Raw genomic sequence first — 23439 nt, 5'->3', positions numbered from 1 at the left:
GCACTCTTGTTTAATTGAGGATAGTTCAATGTTTCAACTGAATTTCAATATAAATTGTTAACACAGAGAAATTCATAAAAAAGACAGCCTGATGGACAGTAACATTGCCAAGAAATTAGTGACGTATGATCGAGTAGACAGGGCCTGCAAATGGTCATCAAACTGAAACCGTAATGTAACTTTGTAGAAGATATCGTTGTTAATGATTAGTTGTTTCTATTATAGTAACGTAACTAGAAGACTTAACAAGGAACAAAGCTTATTAATTCGAAATTACTGGTCAACGTTATGTGGGACAGCTCCTGAAAATAGTCCACATGGGAGATCCAGAGAGAGGGGGGCTCCTTTTGTTGAAAACATTTGGTTGATTAATAAGGGTATCAATGACAAATGACTGGAGTGCCTCCTAGGTATGTCAGTATCACCTCTTTCATATCAAAAGTTCTGGATCCGTCACTGTTAAGTCACCAAACTCTATAGAACAGGTCCTCAGAATAGTCACCAAACTGATATGTTTAGACAGTAATGTCACCGCTTAGATAATACCATTGATCTATCACAAGTAGATCCTATCAAAATAACTGACATGACTGAGGCAGAAAACTTAACATTGTAAATTGCTTACTATTTCAAACTCACTAAACTTTGCACTAGCGAGGAAGCAGGTCCTAGAAATAGTCTGCAAACTGATATGTACTGATATAATGACACTGCATAGAAAATATCATTAATATATAACAAAAAGGTCCTAATAAACTGACTTAAGCAGAAAACTAAATTTTTAAAGCCATCGCCTGAATAGCAATCCCTATGTCTCGCTTTCCGTGACTTATAGAGTCATATGTATAAATTTCATGTCTAAAAAAGTATGAAAATTTAGAAATACTAAGGATTCGCTTATCCAAGGCTTAGATCACCTTAGCCGTATTTGGCACATTTTTTTGGTCCTCACTCCTTAATGCTCTTCAACTTTTGCACTTGTTTGGCTTTATAACTATTTTGATCTGAGCGTCACTGATGAGTCTGATGTAGACGAAACAAGCGTCTGGCGTATTAGATTATAAGCATTTCATACCTATTGTCGCAGGCGAGACAAAAGAAAATTACTCAGTTTCGTAATCGTTTCAACAAAGCGACAACACGTAACAAATTTATTTCAGTGAAAAGCGGCATCTATATAATTTTAGTTTTGAAGAACTTAAAAAAAAAAATTGATTGTATTTATTAAATATAATTATGTTCCTTTCTTACATAATTTAACCGCAGTTAACTTGTTGCTCAAAACAATGTTGAACTGAGTCGTTCAGTCTTTCTTACGTTTAATATAAAAATACCTTTGATGAAATTAGAGACGTCAAAAACATTTAATGTTTATAACCATTCCCTTCAAAATACAAATTGTATTTCATCTTTCTCAATTTTAATTGTTTTTGGGTTAACAATGTAGTTAGGTAGATGTATCATTGCCCTCAAGGGAAGCTGTGTCTCTTATATTAAATGATCGTTTTCAGTAAATTCAATCACAGACTACATGCATCCGTAACGTAACTTCGATGTCCTTTAAAATAATGGTGTATCAATACCAACAACATATCAGATAATTAATATTTATTCTATTTTAGAATTGACAATATTATGTCAACACTTTTAACCAAATACACTGATATCATAATAAGGAATTCTGCTGACTCTTCTCCATCTATAATTAGGGTAAGCGTAAGCTCTATGCGCGCTCATAGTAATAACACTAACCAATGATGCTTCTTTATTATCTAATGAGTTACAAATATCTACAGCCCGTCGACCGACTCTCCTATACCCAGTCCACCAACTTCCACCACGTTGTGTTACTGGTACTTTATACATTTTCGTTTTCGCTCGTTCTAGATCCATGACTGGATGACTCCTCTCTACACTCGCCACTACTATGTTTCTTCCATTTTTCCTAAGTTTGATGTAACCTCCACTGACCTCGGCCCAATGCTTGTCATCTCCTATCGGGTCATAGGAGATAACAGCCCAGTTCCTCCAGTAGTATTTAATGGAAAGATGATCGTATAGTCCATTAGCAAATTGGTCGTGTGTTAGACCTTTGTTTTTAGAAGAATATTCGTCGATATCCTTTCCAGATTGGAGGTAATAATTAAATCTGCACTGTTTTTCAATTTGTTCGAACTTCTCTCTAACTTCCTGTATTCTATTTTCCCAATCCAACTTAAAATAATCTGCATTTTCAGTAAAATTGATAACTGAAAGAAAGCCTAATTCTACTTTTACAGCTTGCAAGAGAAGTTGCATTACACCGGTTAAAAATATCCTCGTCTTGTAGCAGTAGTTTTTGGTATAACGCAAAACAGAAGTACCAAGATCTTCTTGAAATGTACCTTGTTTTAGGACAATCGCTTGATACAACTTCGTGCCACTATTCTGATAATCACTTTTATAACTCCATATATACAGCTCCTTCTGGTTTTGCACGGCAGTTTCTGGAACATTATAAATATGCTCAAACTCACGTGACACTGCTTTTATTCTTTGTTCTATCTGCCCGAAGTTGACTTGAACAACATTCCACTTAATCAATCGTTCGATATCGTTAAATCGATTATCTACCTGATCCAAACGATTATCGATATTCTTCATCATATCTTTCATGAAAGACAACTCTTCAGACTCTATTGGAATAAACGCTAAAACGATCCCTACGAATGGGCCTAATGCACCAAGGTAGGGACCTATTCCTTTTGCGATCTTTGCTAAAGAACTGGTAAATTGCTTATTTGAAAGCAGTTCACCGATCTCCTTTCCAATTTCAAGGCCAGAAGTAACTGCTTCTCTTATTTCCTCAGAAATGCTGACAGCAGGTCGTGGAAGAATCAACAAAAGAATCACCATGAAGAACCATTTTGATTTTAACACTGAAATGATAAAGTCAAAGGATAATGAAAACAAATAAATACATGAATATATTGATGTATGTGATGACCGATTGTACAAGACCCTCATGGAAGTCAAGTTCGTTAAACCCGCCATCCATGTCGTGTATTGATAAGTATGCGTTTGATTAGTTATGCGATATTCAATATTCAACAGGCTGCAAAAGAGAGGCAAGAGATAGAAAAGGAAAATTTAACCTCATAAAATGCAAATTATTTACCAATCTAAATTGTAAAAGAGGGACGAAAGATACCAGAGGGAGAGTCAAACTCATAGATTGAAAATAAACAGACAACACCATGCTAAAAATAAAAAGACAAACAGACAAATAATAGTACAGAAGACACAACATAGAAAACTAAAGACTAAGCAACACGAGCCTACCAAAAACTAGGGGTGATATCAGGTGCAACGTAAGGGTAAGCAGAGCCTGTTCCACATGTGGCACCCGTCGTGTTCCTTATGTTATTACAAATCCGGTTAATAGTCTTATTCGGTAGGTGTAAGCTTTTGTTATGCAATGTTGCAAAACTAGTACATATGTAATATGTTTACTCAACTAGTATGTAAATAACTGGCCAGCTGAAATTCGCCTCCGCGTATGAAAATTTCTCGCTGCTTTGAAGACCCTTTGGTTGGCTTGGTCTGTTTTCTGCCGTTGGCGGGGTTGTTTACTTTTTTACACCTTCTCAGTTTCCATTCCCTATTCTACCTTTGAATTGTTTATAAAAAAGAGATGTGGTATGATTGCAAATGAAAAATCCTATCCTTTAGATTTCGAATGAAAGATATTGGGTCTTCAATGCAGCGAGAAACTCCCGCATCCGAAGTCGTCCTTCAGTTGGCCCCTAAGCAAATATGTATACTAGTTCAGTGATAATGGACGTCATACTTAACTCCGAATTATACAAAAAAAACCTAAAAATAACAAGAGTGCACATGCTGAAATTTCTAGCCTTCTTTATTAATCATTGATATTATGTTGATAGTCCTAAATATAAAGCTTTATTAAAACTGTCACATTAACTTAACATGACCCAAGATAACTAAGCATTGACCAATGAACCATGAAAATGAGGTCAAGGTCAGATGAACCATGCCAGACAGACATGTACAGCTAACAATTCTTCCATACAACAAATATAGTTGACCTATTGCTTATAGTTTAAGAAAACAAACCAAAACACAAAAAGTCAACACTGAGCAATGAACCGTGAAAATGAGGTCAAGGTCAAATAAAACCTGCGCTTCTGACATATAGATCATAAAATATTTCCATACACCAAATAGTTGATTTATGGCATATAGTATTAGATAACAAGAGTGCACACGCTGAAATGTCTCGCCTTCTATACTAATCATTGATATTATGTTGATAGTCCTAAGTATAAAGCTAAGCTTTATTACAACTGTCACATAAACTTAACATTAACCAAGATAACTAAACAAAGACCAATGAACCTTGAAAAAGAGGTCCAGGTCAGATGAACCATGCCAGGCAGACAGGTACAGCTAACAATGCTTCTATACAACATATATAGTTGACACATTACTTATAGTTTAAGAAAAATAGACCAAAACACAAAAACTGAACACTGTGCAATGAACCGTGAAAATGAGGTCACGGTTTAATAAAACCTGCTCATGGTCAAAAGAAACCAGCGCTACTGACATAAAGTTCATAAAATATTTCCATACACCAAATAAAGTTGACCTATGGCATATAGCATTAGATAAAAAGACCAAAACTCAAAAACTTAACTTTGACCACTGAACCATGAAAATGAGGTCAAGGTCACATGACATCTGCCCGCTAGACATGTACACTTAACAATCATTCCATACAACAAATATCGTAGACCTATTGCATATTGTATGAGAAAAACAGACCAAAACACTAAAATTTAACTATAACCACTAAACCATGAAAATGAGGTCAAGGTCAGATGACACCTGCCAGTTGGACATGTACACCTTACAGTCCTTCCATACACCGAATATACTAGCCCTATTGCTTATAGTATCTGAGATATGGACTTGACCACCTAAACTTAACCTTGTTCACTGATCCATGAAATGAGGTCGAGGTCAAGTGAAAACTGTCTGACAGACACGAGGACCTTGCAAGGTACGCACATATCAAATATAGTTATCCTATTACTTATAATAAGAGAGAATTCAACATTACAAAAAATTTGAACTTTTTTTTCAAGTGGTCACTGAACCATAAAAATGAGGTCAAGGACATTGGACATGTGACTGACGGAAACTTCGTAACATGAAGCATCTATATACAAAGTATGAAGCATCCAGGTCTTCCACCTTCTAAAATATAAATCTTTTAAGAAGTGAACCAACGCCGCCGCCGCCGCCGGATCACTATCCCTATGTCGAGCTTTCTGCAACAAAAGTTGCAGGCTCGACAATAACACCAAATCTCAAAAACTTTACTTTCACCACTGAACCATGAAAATGAGGTCAAGGTCAGATGACATCTGCTCGCTAGACAAGTACACATTACAGTCCTTCGATATTCCATACACCGAATATACTAGACCTATTGCTTATAGTATCTCAGATATGGACTTGACCACCAAAACTTAACCATGTTCACTGATCCATGAAATGAGGCCGAGGTCAAGTGAAAACTGATTGACGGGCATGAGGACCTTGCAAGGTACGCACATACCAAATATAGTTAAACTATAATTACTTATAATAAGAGAGAATTTAACATTACAAAAATTTGAACTTTTTTTTCAAGTGGTCACAAAACCATGAAAATGAGGTCAAGGACATTGGACATGTGACTGACGGAAACTTCGTAACACGAAGCATCTATATACAAAGAATGAAGCATCCAGGTCTTCCACCTTCTAAAATATAAAGCTTTAAAGAAGTTAGCTAACGCCGCCGCCGGATCACTTTCCCTATATCGAGTTTTCTGCAACAAAAGTTGCAGGCTCGACAAAAATCATACAACTTAGATCAACAAAGGACAGAGGCTTCTGACCCGGAAGAGGCGCAAAAATTAGGCAGGGTTAAACATGTTTTTGAGATCTCAACCCTCCCCTATACATGTACCTCTGGCCAATATAGAAAAAACAAACGCACAACAAAAGAAAATAAACAAAATGACAATTATACATAAATAACAACAGACTACTAGCAGTTACTGACATGCAAGCTCCAGACCCCAATTATACTGATTGAAAGATTATGTCTTCATCATATGAATATTAGGCACAATCCCTTTCGTTTGGGGTTTAGTATTATATCATCCTAAAATATATGAGAAGAACATAACCCGTGTCATGCCAACAACTGGTTTTAAAATAAATGTGTTTAATTCCGACGCAAAGACCTTATAAGTGAATCAATATTAAAGCCAAAGTGTGCAGTCTTTAATGACCTGACAACAGTATCGTAACTATTCTTAATAAGTCTGTTTTAAGGTTTTGTTAGCTTTTGGGGTGAAAACTGACATTTTTGTGCTTTGTAAAGAATATTACCATAAAAGATGGGATGTGAAATACCTGAACGTATAAGATGTCTGTATATTGAGTTATATTTACGAATGATGCCCTTGTACCGATAATAAAATTTAGTAAAAGTTTTGACAAGTTTGAGATATCGAAAACCCTGGTGTGATAATTTTTCAGTAATACATAAATTTCTCTCGCTCAAATCTAGTTAATTGTTACATACACTAGCGAATCGTACAAGTTGAGATATATAAACGCTATAAGATGGTGACAAGGGAACGTCACCATCTAAAAACGAATAATTAACGATAGGAAATGAAAAGTCATCTCTTTTATCATAATTTTGAGTATTGAGCTCTCTGACATTAACAACTATAGGTCACCGTACGGCCTTCAACAATGAGCAAAGCCCATACCGCATAGTCAGCTATAAAAGACCTCGATAAGGCAATGTAAAACAATTCAAACGAGAAAACTAACGGCCTTATTTATATAAAAAAAAAATGAACGAAAAACAAATATGTAACACATAAACAAACGACAACCACTGAATTACAAGTCAAGCACCTGAGATCCAAAGTCTAGTGCTGGATATGACTTTAAATCTACAGCGCTTGAACTGACATATATAGCGCAAACGTCACATCTCCATCGTTTAATTGTTGATATTTCTACAACGTTAGACTTTACCTCTGGAGTTTATATCTTCATCTATAGCGACAAACTTCACATCTCCAGCGTTTAACTGTTTATATTTCTACAACGTTGGACTAAAATCTGCAGCGCAGGAGTTTATATCTTCAACACTGGACTTTTGTCCTCAGTGCAGGACATTACATTTCTACCGCTGGACTTAATCTACAACGCCTGATTTGAGATCTAACGGGCCAAAATTCACATCTCCATTCAAATTTGTTTAACTTTTTATATACTGAGTGCCAATGAAAACGCAACACTTTGTTTTTCAAAAATAAAATTTATATTAGAAATGATAATCTTTCAAAATAAATTGTTCTTGAAAATTAACAATTTTAACAATAGATCGATATCAAACAAAAATGTTTCCTTGTCATCTTTCAGGCGCAATAGGTAAACGAAACATCCAATGTCGAATCATCAACTCACAGTCATAACAAAAAATGTTCCAACCCCGTGGTGCAGCGCAATCTCGACAACGCCGTGGAATTGATCATCCCGGGCGTTTAATGTAATCCCGAGGAATGTTTCTCCACTTGTCCCGCAAAGAAAACTCAAGCTGACTTTATGATATTGGTGGTGGTTTTCATCGTCTAAACCATGTCAAATCTGATGCAAAATTTGCTCGATCGGACTAAAATCCGACGAAAAGCATGACTTTTGGCCAAGGCGGGTGCTAAATGTCTATGTAACCACCACTGACGGTTATTTGATACATAATGCATGATTTTTGGTCTACAGAACTCAATGTTTACGCCAAACGGCCGTTCAGATAACACTAAGGAAAGACTGTGGTGCTCTTTAACAATTTCTGCGCAAATGGTGCTTTACTGAAACTGCTCCAAAGGTTCTACCGTGACCACCATTGAACTCTCGTGACCTTTGGACAGCCATCAGAGTCGATATCGGATATGTTAAAGACCAAATGTATCGGTCTTGCTGAGCGTTTCTTTGCGTTTTGTACCCCGGGATGTGACTTATCATTAAATGATCAATTTTGGTTGAATTTGTGGATGATTGGTGTTATTGTAGACGCTACAACTTCAGTCTTCTCGTAATTGTATGCTGTGAAAGGCTTCATTGGATCATGCCCAAAACTGCATGTCGCTGGTTGTCAGAAAGTCCTGGCATTTACTCAGATGTTTATTGCAGTTTCTTAACAATAAGGGCGGGAAAATTCATGACATTAGCCAAGCTTTAAATGACAAAATCGTGAAAATGGTGCGTATGTTGAAAAGCGGTGAACTCGGTTTATGTCCGTTCAAAATAACCCTAGTCCTATAACATATGACTTCGCATTCTTATTCAATTTTTAACGTTTTTATACTGATATTTTCATTTTTTTTTTTTTTTGAATGCGAAGTCATATCGAGATACGTCAATTTCCTTTAGCACTTTCCGACATGATTTCAGGTCGGAACAAAATTGCTTCAATATTCTCTCTATGTCAAAAATTTAACGGACCAAATATCATTTTGAATAACTTAAGCACGAAAACTATTAAAAAAAATACTTACTTGTGCTAAAGAAATAGTTAATCCATCACTTTAAGAAAATTTTATTCTCGAGTCGGAGCTCAATAACACCAGTTTAAACATGGCGCCCAAATTTAAATAATTTTCGGAATATAAAATTCAAATGAAAAAAAACGAACTTATGGCATTGTTAACCGAGGATTGGTTTCAATGTAATTTCTAGCTTTAAGATACAGAAGAGAATACAGTTTGTTTTAAAAAGAAAAAAAAAGAAATTCTTATTAGCATTTTTATGAAACGATAATATAATATGAGCCAGTCCATGCGAAAAGGTACAAAAGTCCTTTTTGTAAACTTTACAGGACACGTTATCAAAGTTTGTTATAGTATTTTTCAAAAACGATTTTATCCGAAAAAAATTACATTAATGTAAACATTCATAAGATTGGCAATTCTATCCCGAATTTGTCAACTAAAACAGAAAAAGACGTAGAAATATCTGAATTTTTGGTATTTGAGCAAGTGTAAAATCATTTGTTCCCCGGACTAATGCTATACCGACCAGAAACTTAAAAATTTACGACACTACAGAGACAAAAGTCAATAATTTCCGTCAGTTCTACAGGTTTAAAGAAAGTAAGACAACATTAAAACACGAGGGAAAATACAAAAACTATGACATCTTGTGTTTTAGAAATTGAAATTTAAGTTAAGTTAAGTTAAGTTAGTTAAGTTAAGTTATTTAATATTATTTAAATCAACCTTAGTTGCACGGGATTCGAAAAGTTAAGTTAAGTTAAGTTAGTTAAGTTAAGTTATTTAATATTATTTAAATCAACCTTAGTTGCACGGGATTCGAACCGTTGCCCGGTTTGATTACAATGATATCCGCATCGTAAGCGGGAGCCTTATCCCCACTGCTACCGGGGTTAACATTATCAATTGGCAAATCAAGCCATTTAAACTGTGCTTTGAAAATTATTGTAATATATGAATGAGTTCACTATAAATCTTGATAAAACTACGGGGGGGGGGGGGTCCCAACACTTGCAGGTGCGTGTAGCTCACAGCTTGATGATATGAGGAAAAGTAAATGTGTTTTATAAATCTCAAGTCTACTACCAATAATTATGCACACTTTTTAGATTTTCGTAAATTTTTCGTTTTTGTACCTTTTCGCATGGACTGGCTCATATATCCTTGAAAGAAAGGAGTTAATTTTTCACAACACATGATCAATCATAGAATTTTTTTTTAATTCTAATAGCAAAAACTCCCACATTTTCTCTCTGATTCATAAAAATTTTTTTTTCTTTTTTTCTAAGGTGTTAAAGAAAAACACTATCCCCTACCCCCTCCCCCCAATAATGTTTCAGAACCTTCATTAAGGGAAACGTTGAAAATAATTTCTTAACATCTATATATTATACCTGAGTTATTTCAACTAATGTTTTCATTTGTCAGTCTCTTGAATGGTTTCAAAATATATGAAAAACAATTGTTATATATATGGGAATTTCTGCAAAGTTAAATACACGTGTCAGTTATCTTTATAGAGTCTGTATATTGTTCCTTAGTCGTTTGGTTTGAACTTTCGATAAATGTCTCACTGGTAATGTCATTCGGCGAGCGAAGCAATCTTCATTCACCGTACTACTATAATAAAAACATTATGTACTGTTTCTCAAAATATAGTCTTGGAAATTCTCCGTCCTCTGATTTCATTCGGCGAGCGAAGCAATCTTCATTCACCGCATAGTAAAAACATTCTGTATTGTTTCTCGAAATAGTTTTGGAAAGTTTTTCCCGAAATTCTCCCGTCCTCTGAATTCATTCGGCGAGCGAAGCAATCTTCATTCACCGTATATAGTAAAAACATTCTGTATTGTTTCTCGAAATAGTTTTGGAAAGTTTTTTCCCGAAATTCTCCGTCCTCTGATTTCATTCGGCGAGCGAAGCAATCTTCATTCACCGTATAGTAAAAACATTCTGTATTGTTTCTCGAAATAGTTTTGGAAATTTTTTTCCCGAAATTCTCCGTCCTCTGATTTCATTCGGCGAGCGAAGCAATCTTCATTCACCGTATAGTAAAAACATTCTGTATTGTTTCTCGAAATAGTTTTGGAAATTTTTTCCCGAAATTCTCCGTCCTCTGATTTCATTCGGCGAGCGAAGCAATCTTCATTCACCGTATAGTAAAAACATTCTGTATTGTTTCTCGAAATAGTTTTGGAAAGTTTTTCCCGAAATTCTCCGTCCTCTGATTTCATTCTTTGTTCGCCGTATATAAGCATATAAAACATATGTGTTGTGAATAAATTTGTAACTTAATTATCGGTCCATTTCTGTTTCTGTCATACTCAACATTCTTCTCCTTTAATTGTGTTCTGCTACGACATAGCCAACAACGTAATTTTTAGCCAATCCAAATCATTACTGAATTATAAGAAAATCGGCGAGCGAAGCAATCTATATTCACCGATATTTCAAATATTATTTCTTCTAGATAATGTTATGCAATCTGTGTCGTTGTCAGTTTAACGGAAATGTACAAGTTAATTTCAAGAATGGGGGAAAATAATTTTTACAACTGGTTAAAAACATTTATCAAGTACCAAATTCTGCAATTTTCTAAGCCAAAGTTTTGCTAAAATTTCAATTGGATGAATTCCATCTAAATACAAATCTTTAAAATTATACGATATATGAGTTTGGATATTTCTCCTACTGCGTCCCCGACGTACTCTGCTGGATTTTACTAGATCTAACGAAAATTTGGGTCCCGAAGTAGTGGAATTTAAAGAGTCCAATTTAGTATTAAAACTTTCAATTATTTCCTGCAGCTTGATGTCCTCGTCTGCAAACGTTTCTGGAATGGCGTGTCCTTGATATTCATTCCAGTGGGTGATTGAAAATATTGGACACGACAAAAAAATGACCTCAGCCGACGACTTAACCTCTAGTATTTTTGTCTTTATGGATACTAGTCTTTCAATTACGCCATCTATAGTTTCACACGAATTGATAGAAATAATTCGGTGAGCTCCAATTTTTGTGAACTCGCAAGTTCCAAGCCAAACCATTACTAACGGCCTTTCCGACTTACAACTTGAAATACGACCTACAAGTTCTTCGACAAATTTGGCGTTCCTACTTGTAGCCCCCCTTTTCACAACAAACTTAATAATTGTGTCATCGCGCTGTACACTCCTCAGAAGATAATTCCCTTTACTGTCGGTAAAAAGAAAGGCTTCACGACTTTGTTGACCACCAATTTTCTTCTGAAAATGATCATCAAACCTGTCTAATTGCTTACGCACTGCGTGTTGAGACATTTTGGGTAAAAAGAATGCCACGTGTTATTTCCCGCTTAAAGCCTTACGGTCTTATTCAACTGTGGATCATGGTGAGATCGTAGAAAAGTTTTCTTACGAAATTAAAGATTGATTTGCTAAATATTTCATGCATATCATACACGAAGTAGCATGTATTCAATTAGACAAGTTTGATATCTATAATTATTAAAATAAAGATCCTTAAAATCCGGTTGCAAGTATTTCAGACAATTAAAATTTAATGCCAAAAAAAAAGCTGAAAAAATCAAATTAAATAGATTTTTTTTATCGTATCTTAATCAATAATTATAATTAATATTTTAGAAGTAATTAATATATGCAGATCATTTTGACAATAAAAAAAATCCCCAGTCTTGAAATTGGAAATTCTACGCATCGACTATCACTCTTCGCCGTTTATCCAGTCTCTTTGATAATTGTTTCATTTTTGGCTGAAACTTTCCTGGGAACTTTGGATTCTCATTATGAACAAATGGATCAAAAGCTCTATGATGCCGTCCATTGATTGTAGAGAAAAGGTCGTCTCCTTGAAGAAAGGCGATCATTCTTTCAATATTTTTGTCTCTGTTTGATTCCCTTCTTCGGTGTCTGTACAACTCTTTCTCTATAATTTGGGAATCAAACACAGAATCCAACGCCTCGCCAAGTGGACCTACAATCTGACCACATCGTTGGATTGTGGTTTTAGTATACCTCCCTTTAGCAGCGTCTAGAATGTCTTTAAAAAGCCTATTCAATATTTCGTTCATAAAATCTTGAGGAAGATTTCTACCCATACCACCACCCTAATTAACCGTTCTGTTGTATATTAGGTCATTCTTCAACTTTTCGGGGAGCCATCCATTTACAGAGACTAACAAACGGTGTGCAAGAATCAAATATTTTGGGTGTTTCGTTGAGAAGAAATGAATAAGGTCGAATTTCCAATGAGTTAGCATAGCCTCACCATCAGCCTCTCTTACAGCATCCCGACGACAAAGAAGATTTAGACCAACCCAAGCAATAGCTCTGCTGTAGTTGCATTTAAAATCAGAATTCGGAGAATTTTCGGTTTTGCTTGCTGATTTTGATTTCCTCTTTGGTTTGCCCTTTTTTGCCTTCTTACAAGCTGCTTTACAGAACCAATCCCCTTCTGGTAAACTATCTGCTGTCATAGTTATACATTTCAAATGATACCATTCCTGACCAGTACATCTAGATCCAGCACTACAGCCAATCATGGGTTCATCGTTTCCTAGATCTTGCTGACATGTGCAGTACGGATAAATATCTTGATGATCCTTACATGCATCACTGCAGAACCAGTTATTTGGGAGGTCATCCGGATCCAAACCAACGCAAGTATAATGAAACAGTTCTCCATGTGAACAGTTTCGTCCAGCTCCACACAAAATAACATCTTCTCCAGTTTCCTCTCCGCAACAATAGCGGTCTGGTTCCGAATTGTCATCAAATTGAAGGGGGTCATGATCGAAATGATGCCATAATTCTTTCACGATTGCAGTTGACACAGAATGAAGATACTGGGCTCTTTCATCATTGGACGAATTTTCAATTTGTTCTGGTGCAGAGTTGGGTCTGTCATTGGCGGTTTTCATGTCTAATAAATTCATTGCAAGAAGACAAACGTAACCCTCCGTGGTAAGGCACATTAATTCCCATGCGTGATTGAAGTTGTCAGATATATCTTGCCTGTAATTAAAAATATTTTTTAGGTGGCTAAGTGTGCCTCTATCTGCCGCGCTTGACCCTTTGAAGAATTCGTCATAGTAATCCTGCAGCAGTAGCATTTCCTTGTGGAATTCTTGAACAGCAGGTTCACAACCTTCCAAACGCTCCCATGGGTTCAGACCGTTACACCTGGCACGGTGAGCATCATTTCCTCTTTCGCAGCTCAAACCATCACCGAAAACTATAGAAGTATATGGCTTTTCTCGTACAGATGGAATATAGCGCTGTAAGTTTTCGTAAATGGTGATTGCCCCTTGCGTGGATGATGGGTCTACATCGAAAACCCCAAGGTTTATCAACACACTTCTTTCTGAAGATTCTTTAGAATACTCATGTAGAATATGCGGAGTGGTGCAGTCACCTAGATGTCTATTGAACCAGCGCAAATGTCTTGTTATTATTCTGGATACGATGACTTTCATTCTATTTTCCAGATTTTCCGTGTCTTTAGCGTTGGGAACAAAAACATCAGGAGATAAATTTACGGCCTTCTTTAATTCACAATTAACTTCCCAATCAAGATGCGTTGTTTGCACTCTGTTTACTCCTATGTACCCGAGCGCCATATTGAGGTATACGTTCTTCTTATCCTCAGATGGATTTCTTGTAGTCACCTTTTTTCCTACATTATCCCAACACATTGTAAATCCAGGGTGTGCGATTTCTGGCTCAACTTCCTCAGGTCCGCTCTCAATTTCTGCAACATCTTCATCAGATAGGCTCAGGTCTTCATCTGAAGGAATAACATTTGAGTCATCCGAACTTTCTTCTAAAATTTCCGGATCACCACCATCATCTGAATCAGATTCACCAAGTCCATATGGTATTGTGTCATCGAGATTGTCACCGAGATTGTCATTTTGGGTATTTCCGGTGCTTGATGAGGGTTCAACAATCTCATCTTCAATGTTTTCCATTGTAGCAGTGATAGCAATTCTTAAATCCGGATTAGCTGGTTCGTGTTGCAGCAATTCGGCGATTGGCGCGTTCTTAAACTGTCCCTCAATTTTCTCTTTGCAAACTACTGCAGCTGAATCAAAATCTGAAGATATGCTATCCACTGCTACAAGAGTTGTATCATAACCTTTGCAGATGCCAGTGTGGGCTATTTGTTTTATCAACTCCCGTTTCAAACCACCTCTCCAGAACTGGATCGAGAACAATGTTGGTAAAAAACTTGCTTTACGTGGTGCTTTGGAATGCAAGATTAGAGCAGCTACAGTGCCAATCTTCGGTTTCAAATTGACGTATTTACTTTTAACCAAACTATTTTCATATTGTTTTGCTGTCATAGCACCTTTCAGGGCATTATACAAAAGAGGGCATGAATCTTGGAGCTTAGTAAGGGCCTCGTCCCATGAGAAAGATTCTAAATTTGGTATATTAACTTTTTGAAATAGATGGAAAGAATTTCCAGTATCGCTATGAAGCAGTTCAGAAATTTCTTTTCTAACAATATCCTTGGTTACTTCAATAAAACTCCTTTTCGAGCCTTTAGTTGCTCCGTACAGTCCTTTAATTGCTCTACGGTATTGTCTTGCTCTAATAGCGGTTATGATGTGGTCCCATTTTGTAGCCTGTGTCCCTTTCTTGGTAAATAGACTTTTACTGGATTTCCTTTTCTGTTAAAATAGAAAAGAAAACAAGGCATATTCATCGTCCGACCAAGAACAGAGAGAGAGAGATAGAGAACAAATGGCATATTCGTCGTCCGACCAAAGAGGGGAGAGAGAGAGAGAGAGAGAGCGCAGAGATATAATCAGATAAGATAACAGAGAGATAGAGATAGAAAGAGATAGCACAGATAAGATAACAGAGAGAGGGAACAGAGAAATAAGAAATAATCAGATAAAGAGAGAGAGAACAGATAGATAATTATATAAGATAACCGAGATAAAGATAATATAACACAGAGAGAGAGAGAGAGAGAGAGAGAGAGAGAGAGAGAGAGAGAGAGAGAGAGAGAGAGAGAGAGAGAGAGAGAGAGAGCAGAGAAATAATCAGATAAGATAACAGAGAGAGAGAGAGATATAGAGAGAGAGAGAACAGATAGATAATCAGAGAGAGAGAGAGAGAGAGAGAGAACAGATAAGACAATCAGATAAGATAACAGAGATAAAGATAACATAACAGAGAGAGGTTTATATGATAGATTTATTTTAGCCTATATCTAACATTGTACTTTTGGTTTCATGTTGCTTAGTCTTCAGTTTTATAATATGTTTTGCCTTGTAACCTGTTTTTTGTCTTTTTTCTTTTTTAGCCATGTCGTTGTCAGTTAATTTTCGATTTGTAAGATGTATAAAGATGTGGGATGAGATCCAATGAGACAACTCTCCCTCAAAATAACAATATATAAAAGTAAACCATTCAAGTTAAAGGGCAAGGTACGGCCTTCAACACAGAGCCTTGGCTCACAACAGCATGCTTTAAACGGCCCCAAGAATTACTTATGTAAAACTATTAGCATGACAGACCTTTGGTCACTTTCGCCCCTCCTTTAGACTCGATTATATATATATATATGTATATGCTTCTATGTCTTTATATCATGACCTACTGATATCTATGTATTAAAGGGTGAGACATGTGTACTAAATTGCATCCTTACTAAAGTCGGTATGGAATATTTCACATACCTGCAAAGGACTACTAATCCGACCAAATTTCTTCAAAGGGGATTTTCCAGGTGTTAAGGCCAACCTTCTTTTCTGGGCAATATAGGTGTCATTGTCAGTTCTTTTCCAAAACTCGGTGACAGCTTTTTGATATTTTGCTGTGTCATTCAACTTGGACCAACATTCAGGGCATAAAAATTGTCCTTGTCGTTTATTTGGAGCCGGTGTTAATTGCGATCCTGTGATGTTGACAAGAATGTTTCTAGCACTTTCATCGCCACAAGGTAGCGAGTTTTCCAAAGAATATCTGTAATATCCTGAATTGTTCGGCTTTTCTATGAATACTTTGTTACAATTTGCACAAGACATTTTTCAATGAAGCTTGTAATATCGTATAACGCGCCAAAAGAAAACGCGCCAAACTGACACGTCAGAGTTTTATTAATAAAAAGTTGGCAAACGATGGACGCAATCCGTGCAAAAGCAAAGTTTGATTCACTGAAGTCTGAATACAACATGAAATTTGAGGTTAAAGATGAGCAAATTGAAGTAGCTTTGACAGTTGTAAATGGACGAAATGTTTTAGGACTTCTCCCAACAGGCTATGGTAAAACACTTTGCATCGTTCTTCCAACTATTTTATCTGATGAGTCTATGATCACGCTAGTGGTGTCACCGCTCACATGTTTAATAGATGACCAAATATCCAGTCTTCGAGGCTTCAACCTTACATGTACAAAAATTGGCTCTGATATGAACAAGGATGATATTTTAGGTACGTAAAATAACTTTTGAAACCTTGTATGCAATATAAAAAGGAAGATGGTGATATAAATGCTAAGCGAAACAAGATTCCACCTAGGTCACCGTACAGCCTTCAGCGTTGAGCAATCCCCATACCGTATAATCAGTTACAATTTCTTTTTTTGTGAATATATTAATCTCGAGAAATTATGCCATTTATGTATATGGGACTTAAATTGACTAATGAAAAGGTTGCATCCACTTTCTCCCTTTAACTTTTAAATTCATTGCTGCAATTTGCCTCTTTGATCCTTTCAATTGACACTGATATTGGTTTCCCACATTTCAATTCTCTATTTTGCCAGTATAACTGTTTTTAAGTCTTATCTTAAAACAATAAAAGAAGGAAAAGGGAATACTTTTTATTCAAAATGTGTTGCCTGTAGGTAAACGCTGCCCATATTTAGCCTAAACGTTTTATAGAAATAAAACATATATAGGCTTATTACGGGCGTTGTCTTTCATATAACACTTATATATACAAGGAGGAAATGACCTTTTTCGGGACTCCGGGATCAGGTGTTTTTAATGAAGCTAGGGATATCAGGATTGACCCTTTTGGGATCCTGGAATTCTTTGTTCGATTTTCGGGATGTCAGGATTTAAATTTAATAAAATTCGGGACCTCGGGATTTTGTATTTTTAAGCCCAGGATTTCAGTATCAGAACACCTCCTTCCCCCCCCCCCCCCAAAAAAAAACCCCCACCTTTTCCAATCTACTAGTACTGCGAATAACGAAATTGTTTATTATTTTGTAGGTATTAAAGAAGGAAAATTCTCTTTTGTGTTTTCCTCTCCAGAATCAGCATTGATGCCGCAATGGAGAAGTGTTTTTATGACAGATGTGTGGCAAAAAAAACTTAAATTAATTGCAATTGATGAAGCACATTGTGTGTCTGAATGGGGGGAGAGTTTTAGAAAAGAATACCAAAGACTTTTTGAGCTTAGAAGTTTTTTTGATGTTCCTGTAATGGCCTTGACTGCAACATCCACAAAAGAAGTAAAAGCCGATATTTTTAAGTATTTACAGTTATCTGATGAGTGTACAGACATCGTGTTCAAGAGTCCCGACAGAGCTAACATTTACATACAATTCTATAAAAGAGTAACATCTGATTATGATGAAAGTCTCAAATGGCTGATTGATCATCTACGCCTTCGTGGTATTGCATCAAAAAAAGTAATTGTGTATTGCAGATCAATCGATAGAGTATCGGAAATATTTTGCACACTAAAGGACTGTCTTGGAGTAAAGGCATACATTGATGGCATCAAGGACCCAAATAATATATTAGTTGAAATGTTCCATAAAAGTACACACCAAGATTCGAAAGATAGAATTTTAAAAGAATTCAAACTGAAAGAAAGTAGGATCCGATGTGTGATTGCTACAGTTGCTTTGGGTATGGGTCTCGACATACGGGACGTAGACTTAGTTGTACATATTGGATGTCCTAAATCTGTACTCTCTTACTGGCAAGAGGCAGGTCGTTGTGCGAGAGATGGCCGACAAGGGTTAAGTCTCATCATTTATGACATGTTCACTGTGTCTTTGAAAAATACGGCTAAAGATATTGCGAAAGTCGTACAAAACAAAGATAACACGTGTATCCGTACGCAAGTACTATCACTTCTTTCAGACCAGAAAACAGGTGCAAGTCTGTCGGAAAGTGATACATGCAGTGGATGCGACTTGGAACATTGTGATTGTTCTTTTTGTAGATGTTGTTCAGTGTGCATTGAAAAGTGTCCATGCCAAAAGAGATGCCTTTTCAATGTGCAGACTTTCCTTAAACAAGAACGTCACTGTGAAGATGACAAATAAGTTAAAAATGTCTTGTGGTATTTACAACAAATGGGTGAATGAAGATTGCTTCGCTCGCCCTTGGAGTTGTACATAGAGACTTGTCTAGTTAAAACCGAACGGTATACTGTAATTCCGACTTATTGGTGAATGAAGATTGCTTCGCTCGCCCTTGGAGTTGTACATATAGACTTGTCTAGTTAAAACTGAAATGTTTACTGTAATTCCGACTTATGGATGAATGAAGATTGCTTCGCTCGCCCTTGGAGTTGTACATATAGACTTGTCTAGTTAAAACTGAAATGTTTACTGTAATTCCGACTTATGGATGAATGAAGATTGCTTCGCTCGCCCTTGGAGTTGTACATATAGACTTGTCTAGTTAAAACTGAAATGTTTACTGTAATTCCGACTTATGGATGAATGAAGATTGCTTCGCTCGCCCTTGGAGTTGTACAAAGAGACTTGTCTAGTTAAACTGAACTGTATACTGTAATTCCGACTCATGGGCGAATGAAGATTGCTTCGCTCGCCCTTGGAGTTGTACATAGAGACTTGTCTAGTTAAATTGAACTGTATACTGTAATTCCGACTTATTGATGAATGAAGATTGCTTCGCTCGCCCTTGGAGTTGTACATAGAGACATGTCTAGTTAAAACTGAACTGTATACTGTAATTCCGACTTATGGGTGAATGAAGATTGCTTCGCTCGCCCTTGGAGTTGTACATAGAGACTTGTCTAGTTAAAACTGAACTGTATACTGTAATTCCGACTAATGGGTGAATGAAGATTGCTTCGCTCGCCCCTGGAGTTGTACATAGAGATCTAGACGTGTATGGTTAAAACTGAACTGTTTATTGGACTAATGGGTGAATAAAGATTGCTTCGCTTGCCCATGGAGTTGTACAAAGAGACTTGTCTGGTTAAAACTGACTTGTCCACTTGTATGTTTGTCTATCTGATGAGTTAAGCCTTTTTCAACTGAATTTTATAGTTAGTTTTTATGTTGTACTGTTATACCACTGTTCCAGGTTAGGGGGAGTGTTGGGGTCCCGCTAACATGTTTAACCCCGCCACATTATTTATGTATGTGCCTGTGCCAAGTCGGGAGCCTTTAATCCAGTGGTTGTCGTTTGATTATGTGTTACATATTTGTTTTTCATTCATTTTTTTTTTACATAAATAAGGCCGTTAGTTTTCTCGTTTGAATTGTCTAACAATTGTCTTATCTGGTCCTTTTATAGCTGACTATGCGGTATGGGCTTTGCTCATTGTTGAAGGCCGTACGGTAACCTACAGTTGTTAATGTTTGTGTTATTTTGGTCTTTTGTGGATAGTTGTCTCATTGGCAATCATACCACATCTTCTTTTTTATATTGTATAATAAATGTCAATATGGGTGAATGAAGTTTGCTTCGCTCGCCCATGGAGTTGTCCGGTTCAAACTAGACTGTATATTCACTTCCATTTTTATTTATAAACCTAGCATAAATGATTGAAACCATGCAAGCAAAGTTATCAAATTGTAAACTAAATATAAAATAATTCCTGACATGGAAGAAATTTATAGTTGAGATAGTTCAGATGTACAGGAAGACCATTAGTTATATATTAATCAAGTGTATCGATCATTTACAGTTTTTATTATATTCCATCAAGTTGTTATTTTAGATACAAAGAAAATATTCACGTAATTTATCATATAACATAATAATTTCTGTTATATGTGTACGTAATCTTATACTTAGTGTTTAATGTCATGTGCTCCTAGGCAAAGGAGGTTTATTCACAGAAAAATAAAATTTCGTTTCGTTTCACGAAAGAATCCGTTTTTGTATTAGCCTTTTTGAAAGTTTGAACGTGATGTTGATGAATGTTGATGAATGTTGATGAATGTTGATTTGTTATGTAATGACACATTTTCATTGGATTTAAAGCAATATTATATGATATTTCACTTCTAAGAATGATTGGACACACTTAAAAACAAGGTACACATGTTGGTTTGAGAAAAAAATTTTGCTACGCAAATTTTGCCTATAGCGAATAATAACCCTTACTTTGCATTTGTTCCAAAAATCACTCAACCGTAAAATCGTCGACAATTGTCTTAAAAGTCATTTTTCAACCAACTATATAAAGTTCTAATATAAATAAAATAAAAACTTTAAGATTTTTTTCAAAAACAAAAGTGTTGCGTTTTCATTGGCACACAGTATATATCTGCAGTTACATCTGTAGCACTGAGGTTAAAATTTTCATCGCAGAAATTTTTAATTTACATCGCAAGCTCTTGACTTGTAATTTACAGCGGTGGAATTTATTTATTATATCCAGCGCTGTACTTCAGATCTACTGCGATTAACATTACATCTCCATGGTAGAGTTTACCTTCTTAAAAAAGAACCTTATAAAAGCTTGCATATTGTTGTTATATTGGTTTAGGCATCTCCATTCCAAAACCTTTGAAGGTACCGGAACTACAAAAGAATCTGCATTTCGCCTTTTTTGTATTGTGATTAAAAGTTGAATTCAATGCAGAAAACTTGTCAGAGACGGATTTAGGGGGGGGGGGGGGGGGCAGAGGGCCTCCCCCCTTTTGGAAAAAAAATTTGGTTGCTTATATTGGGAATCACTTAAGCGTGACTAGAGCCGGCCCCCTCTTAGGCAGTCAGTGGGCCCCCACTTATGAAAAATTCTGGATCCGCCACTGCTTGTACAGTCAATTTAATTTTTGATATTGAAAATAATGGAATATTCAAAATAATGACTTTATTGACTGAATTTTGTGTAACGAGCCTTATTTTAGAATTGAGATTTATTATCATGTGTGCTGCATTTTTTTGCCTTGTAAACTGATTTTAGATTTTCTATCTCTCTGGTATAGAAAAACAACTTGTGCGTTAGAATGGTGTACTTGATTGAAGCTTAATTAACAGGTTGGGAACAAACCCACTATGGTGTTTATACCTTTCTAGAGGAATAAACCTGATTAATGCATCAGTACACAGTGAAGAAATACAAAACAATGATTTACAGAAATAAATATTTTATTATTTTGGCCAAGTAAGTATACAGAAAAGCTCCAATTGATTGCACAGGAAGTGAGTAAGCGATTGTACAACCAATTTAACTTTCCAACATTAAGAAAGTTGATTTATTTTATTTCTTACAGAGACAATGGTTTTCAAACTTTCAGAATGGTAAGACTATATATCATAAAACTTTTAATTGTAAAAAATGTTGCAGTGACGATTGTCTTTTTACATTTTTTATTTAAAATTTTATTCACTGATGAATTTTGAGAGAATTAGTCGGAGCTCAACCATTTTACAATTTTATGGGACATTCAAAAAGGACTTTGGACTAGAAAAATATCTGATCAGACTATCTGAACAGAATAGAGGGTGGATAACTAAATTAAGGACATCGAACTTACGTATTCCAATCGAGACAGGCCGTTGGCAAAATATACCTAGACCAGAGAGAATATGTACTTTATGTCATAAATTTATTGGTGATGAATTTCATGTTTTATTTGTATGTCAACATGATTCTATTGTTAATTATAGAAACAAATACTTACCTAAATATTATACTATTAATCCTCAATATATTAAATTGGAAGGAATATTGTCCATATGTAATATGGAAGTCTACAAACGATTGTCATTGTTTATTAAGAAAATTGCTTGTTTATTCTAAAATATCTACAATAATTATTGTATTTCTATATGTTTAGATAGTACTGCATGCTCATTTCGTCATTCAATTGTTTATGTATTATACTTTGACCTCATGTTACACATTAATGTGTCTGAGCGTTATCAATAAATCTTGAATAAGAAAAATTGTCTGCCTGCATATGTCGTTTTCCCAATATTTGCTTGGTCTGTAGAACACTGTGGGCTAGACTCACCAGATAGGCACACGGAAACATAAAAATAACTTAGGTAAAGATATAAGTGTATTTATAGCAGTTACTGGAAACTAGTTCAGAGTCGGAAGCAACAAATTAAAATAGCATGTTCTTTCAATTTAAAATATCTTTTTGTTTAATCTACTTACCCATTAGAATGTTTGGCATCTTGTTTGTCTGATTGCGTACACTGCTATAAATGTCAAAACGGAATCTTAATTCCCCGGATGTGAAATGTGTTTACAATATAGAGTTGATTTCATTGAAGAAACAAAGAAACCTTTTCCCGCTTTTTAAATTCTTATGACTGAACTTTAAACCCAAAATTTACCACAGGTTTATCGTTTAATTTGGGACAATGGTGATTAATGTTTATTGAAAGAAAAAAAAATATGCACGTGGATGAACATATGGTAATAAGGTAAACATATCAAGCACGTGTATTAGATATACATGTATGAAATAAATAACAATATGTTGTGAATGTTTGGTGACATCCTTTAGTCCGACTACCAATGTCCATTACTCCGCCAGCCTATTTTTAGCATTTCATGATTCTGATAGTCAATTACATTGTACCTCGACATCCCATTATTGAGACAGTTCATTTT

The 23439-nt window shown here is 35.7% G+C and overlaps 1 protein-coding gene across 1 annotated transcript; it reads right to left on the bottom strand.

Moving 5' to 3' along the window:
- Positions 1-1593: 1593 nt before the first annotated feature.
- Positions 1594-23124, bottom strand: LOC139527175 (uncharacterized). The gene is made up of 2 exons (XM_071322485.1): positions 22978-23124; positions 1594-2918 (listed from the first exon to the last, which is right to left on the bottom strand). The coding sequence occupies exons 1-2, from the start codon at positions 22994-22996 to the stop codon at positions 1648-1650; spliced, it is 1290 nt and encodes a 429-aa protein (XP_071178586.1). The 5' UTR covers positions 22997-23124; the 3' UTR covers positions 1594-1647.
- Between the last annotated feature and the right edge of the window lie 315 nt (positions 23125-23439).

The sequence above is a fragment of the Mytilus edulis genome, chromosome 6 (assembly GCF_963676685.1).
Source record: "Mytilus edulis chromosome 6, xbMytEdul2.2, whole genome shotgun sequence".
NCBI lineage: Eukaryota > Metazoa > Mollusca > Bivalvia > Mytilida > Mytilidae > Mytilus > Mytilus edulis.
Note: the sequence above shows the minus strand (reverse complement) of the source record. Positions and strands in the feature narration are given on the sequence as shown.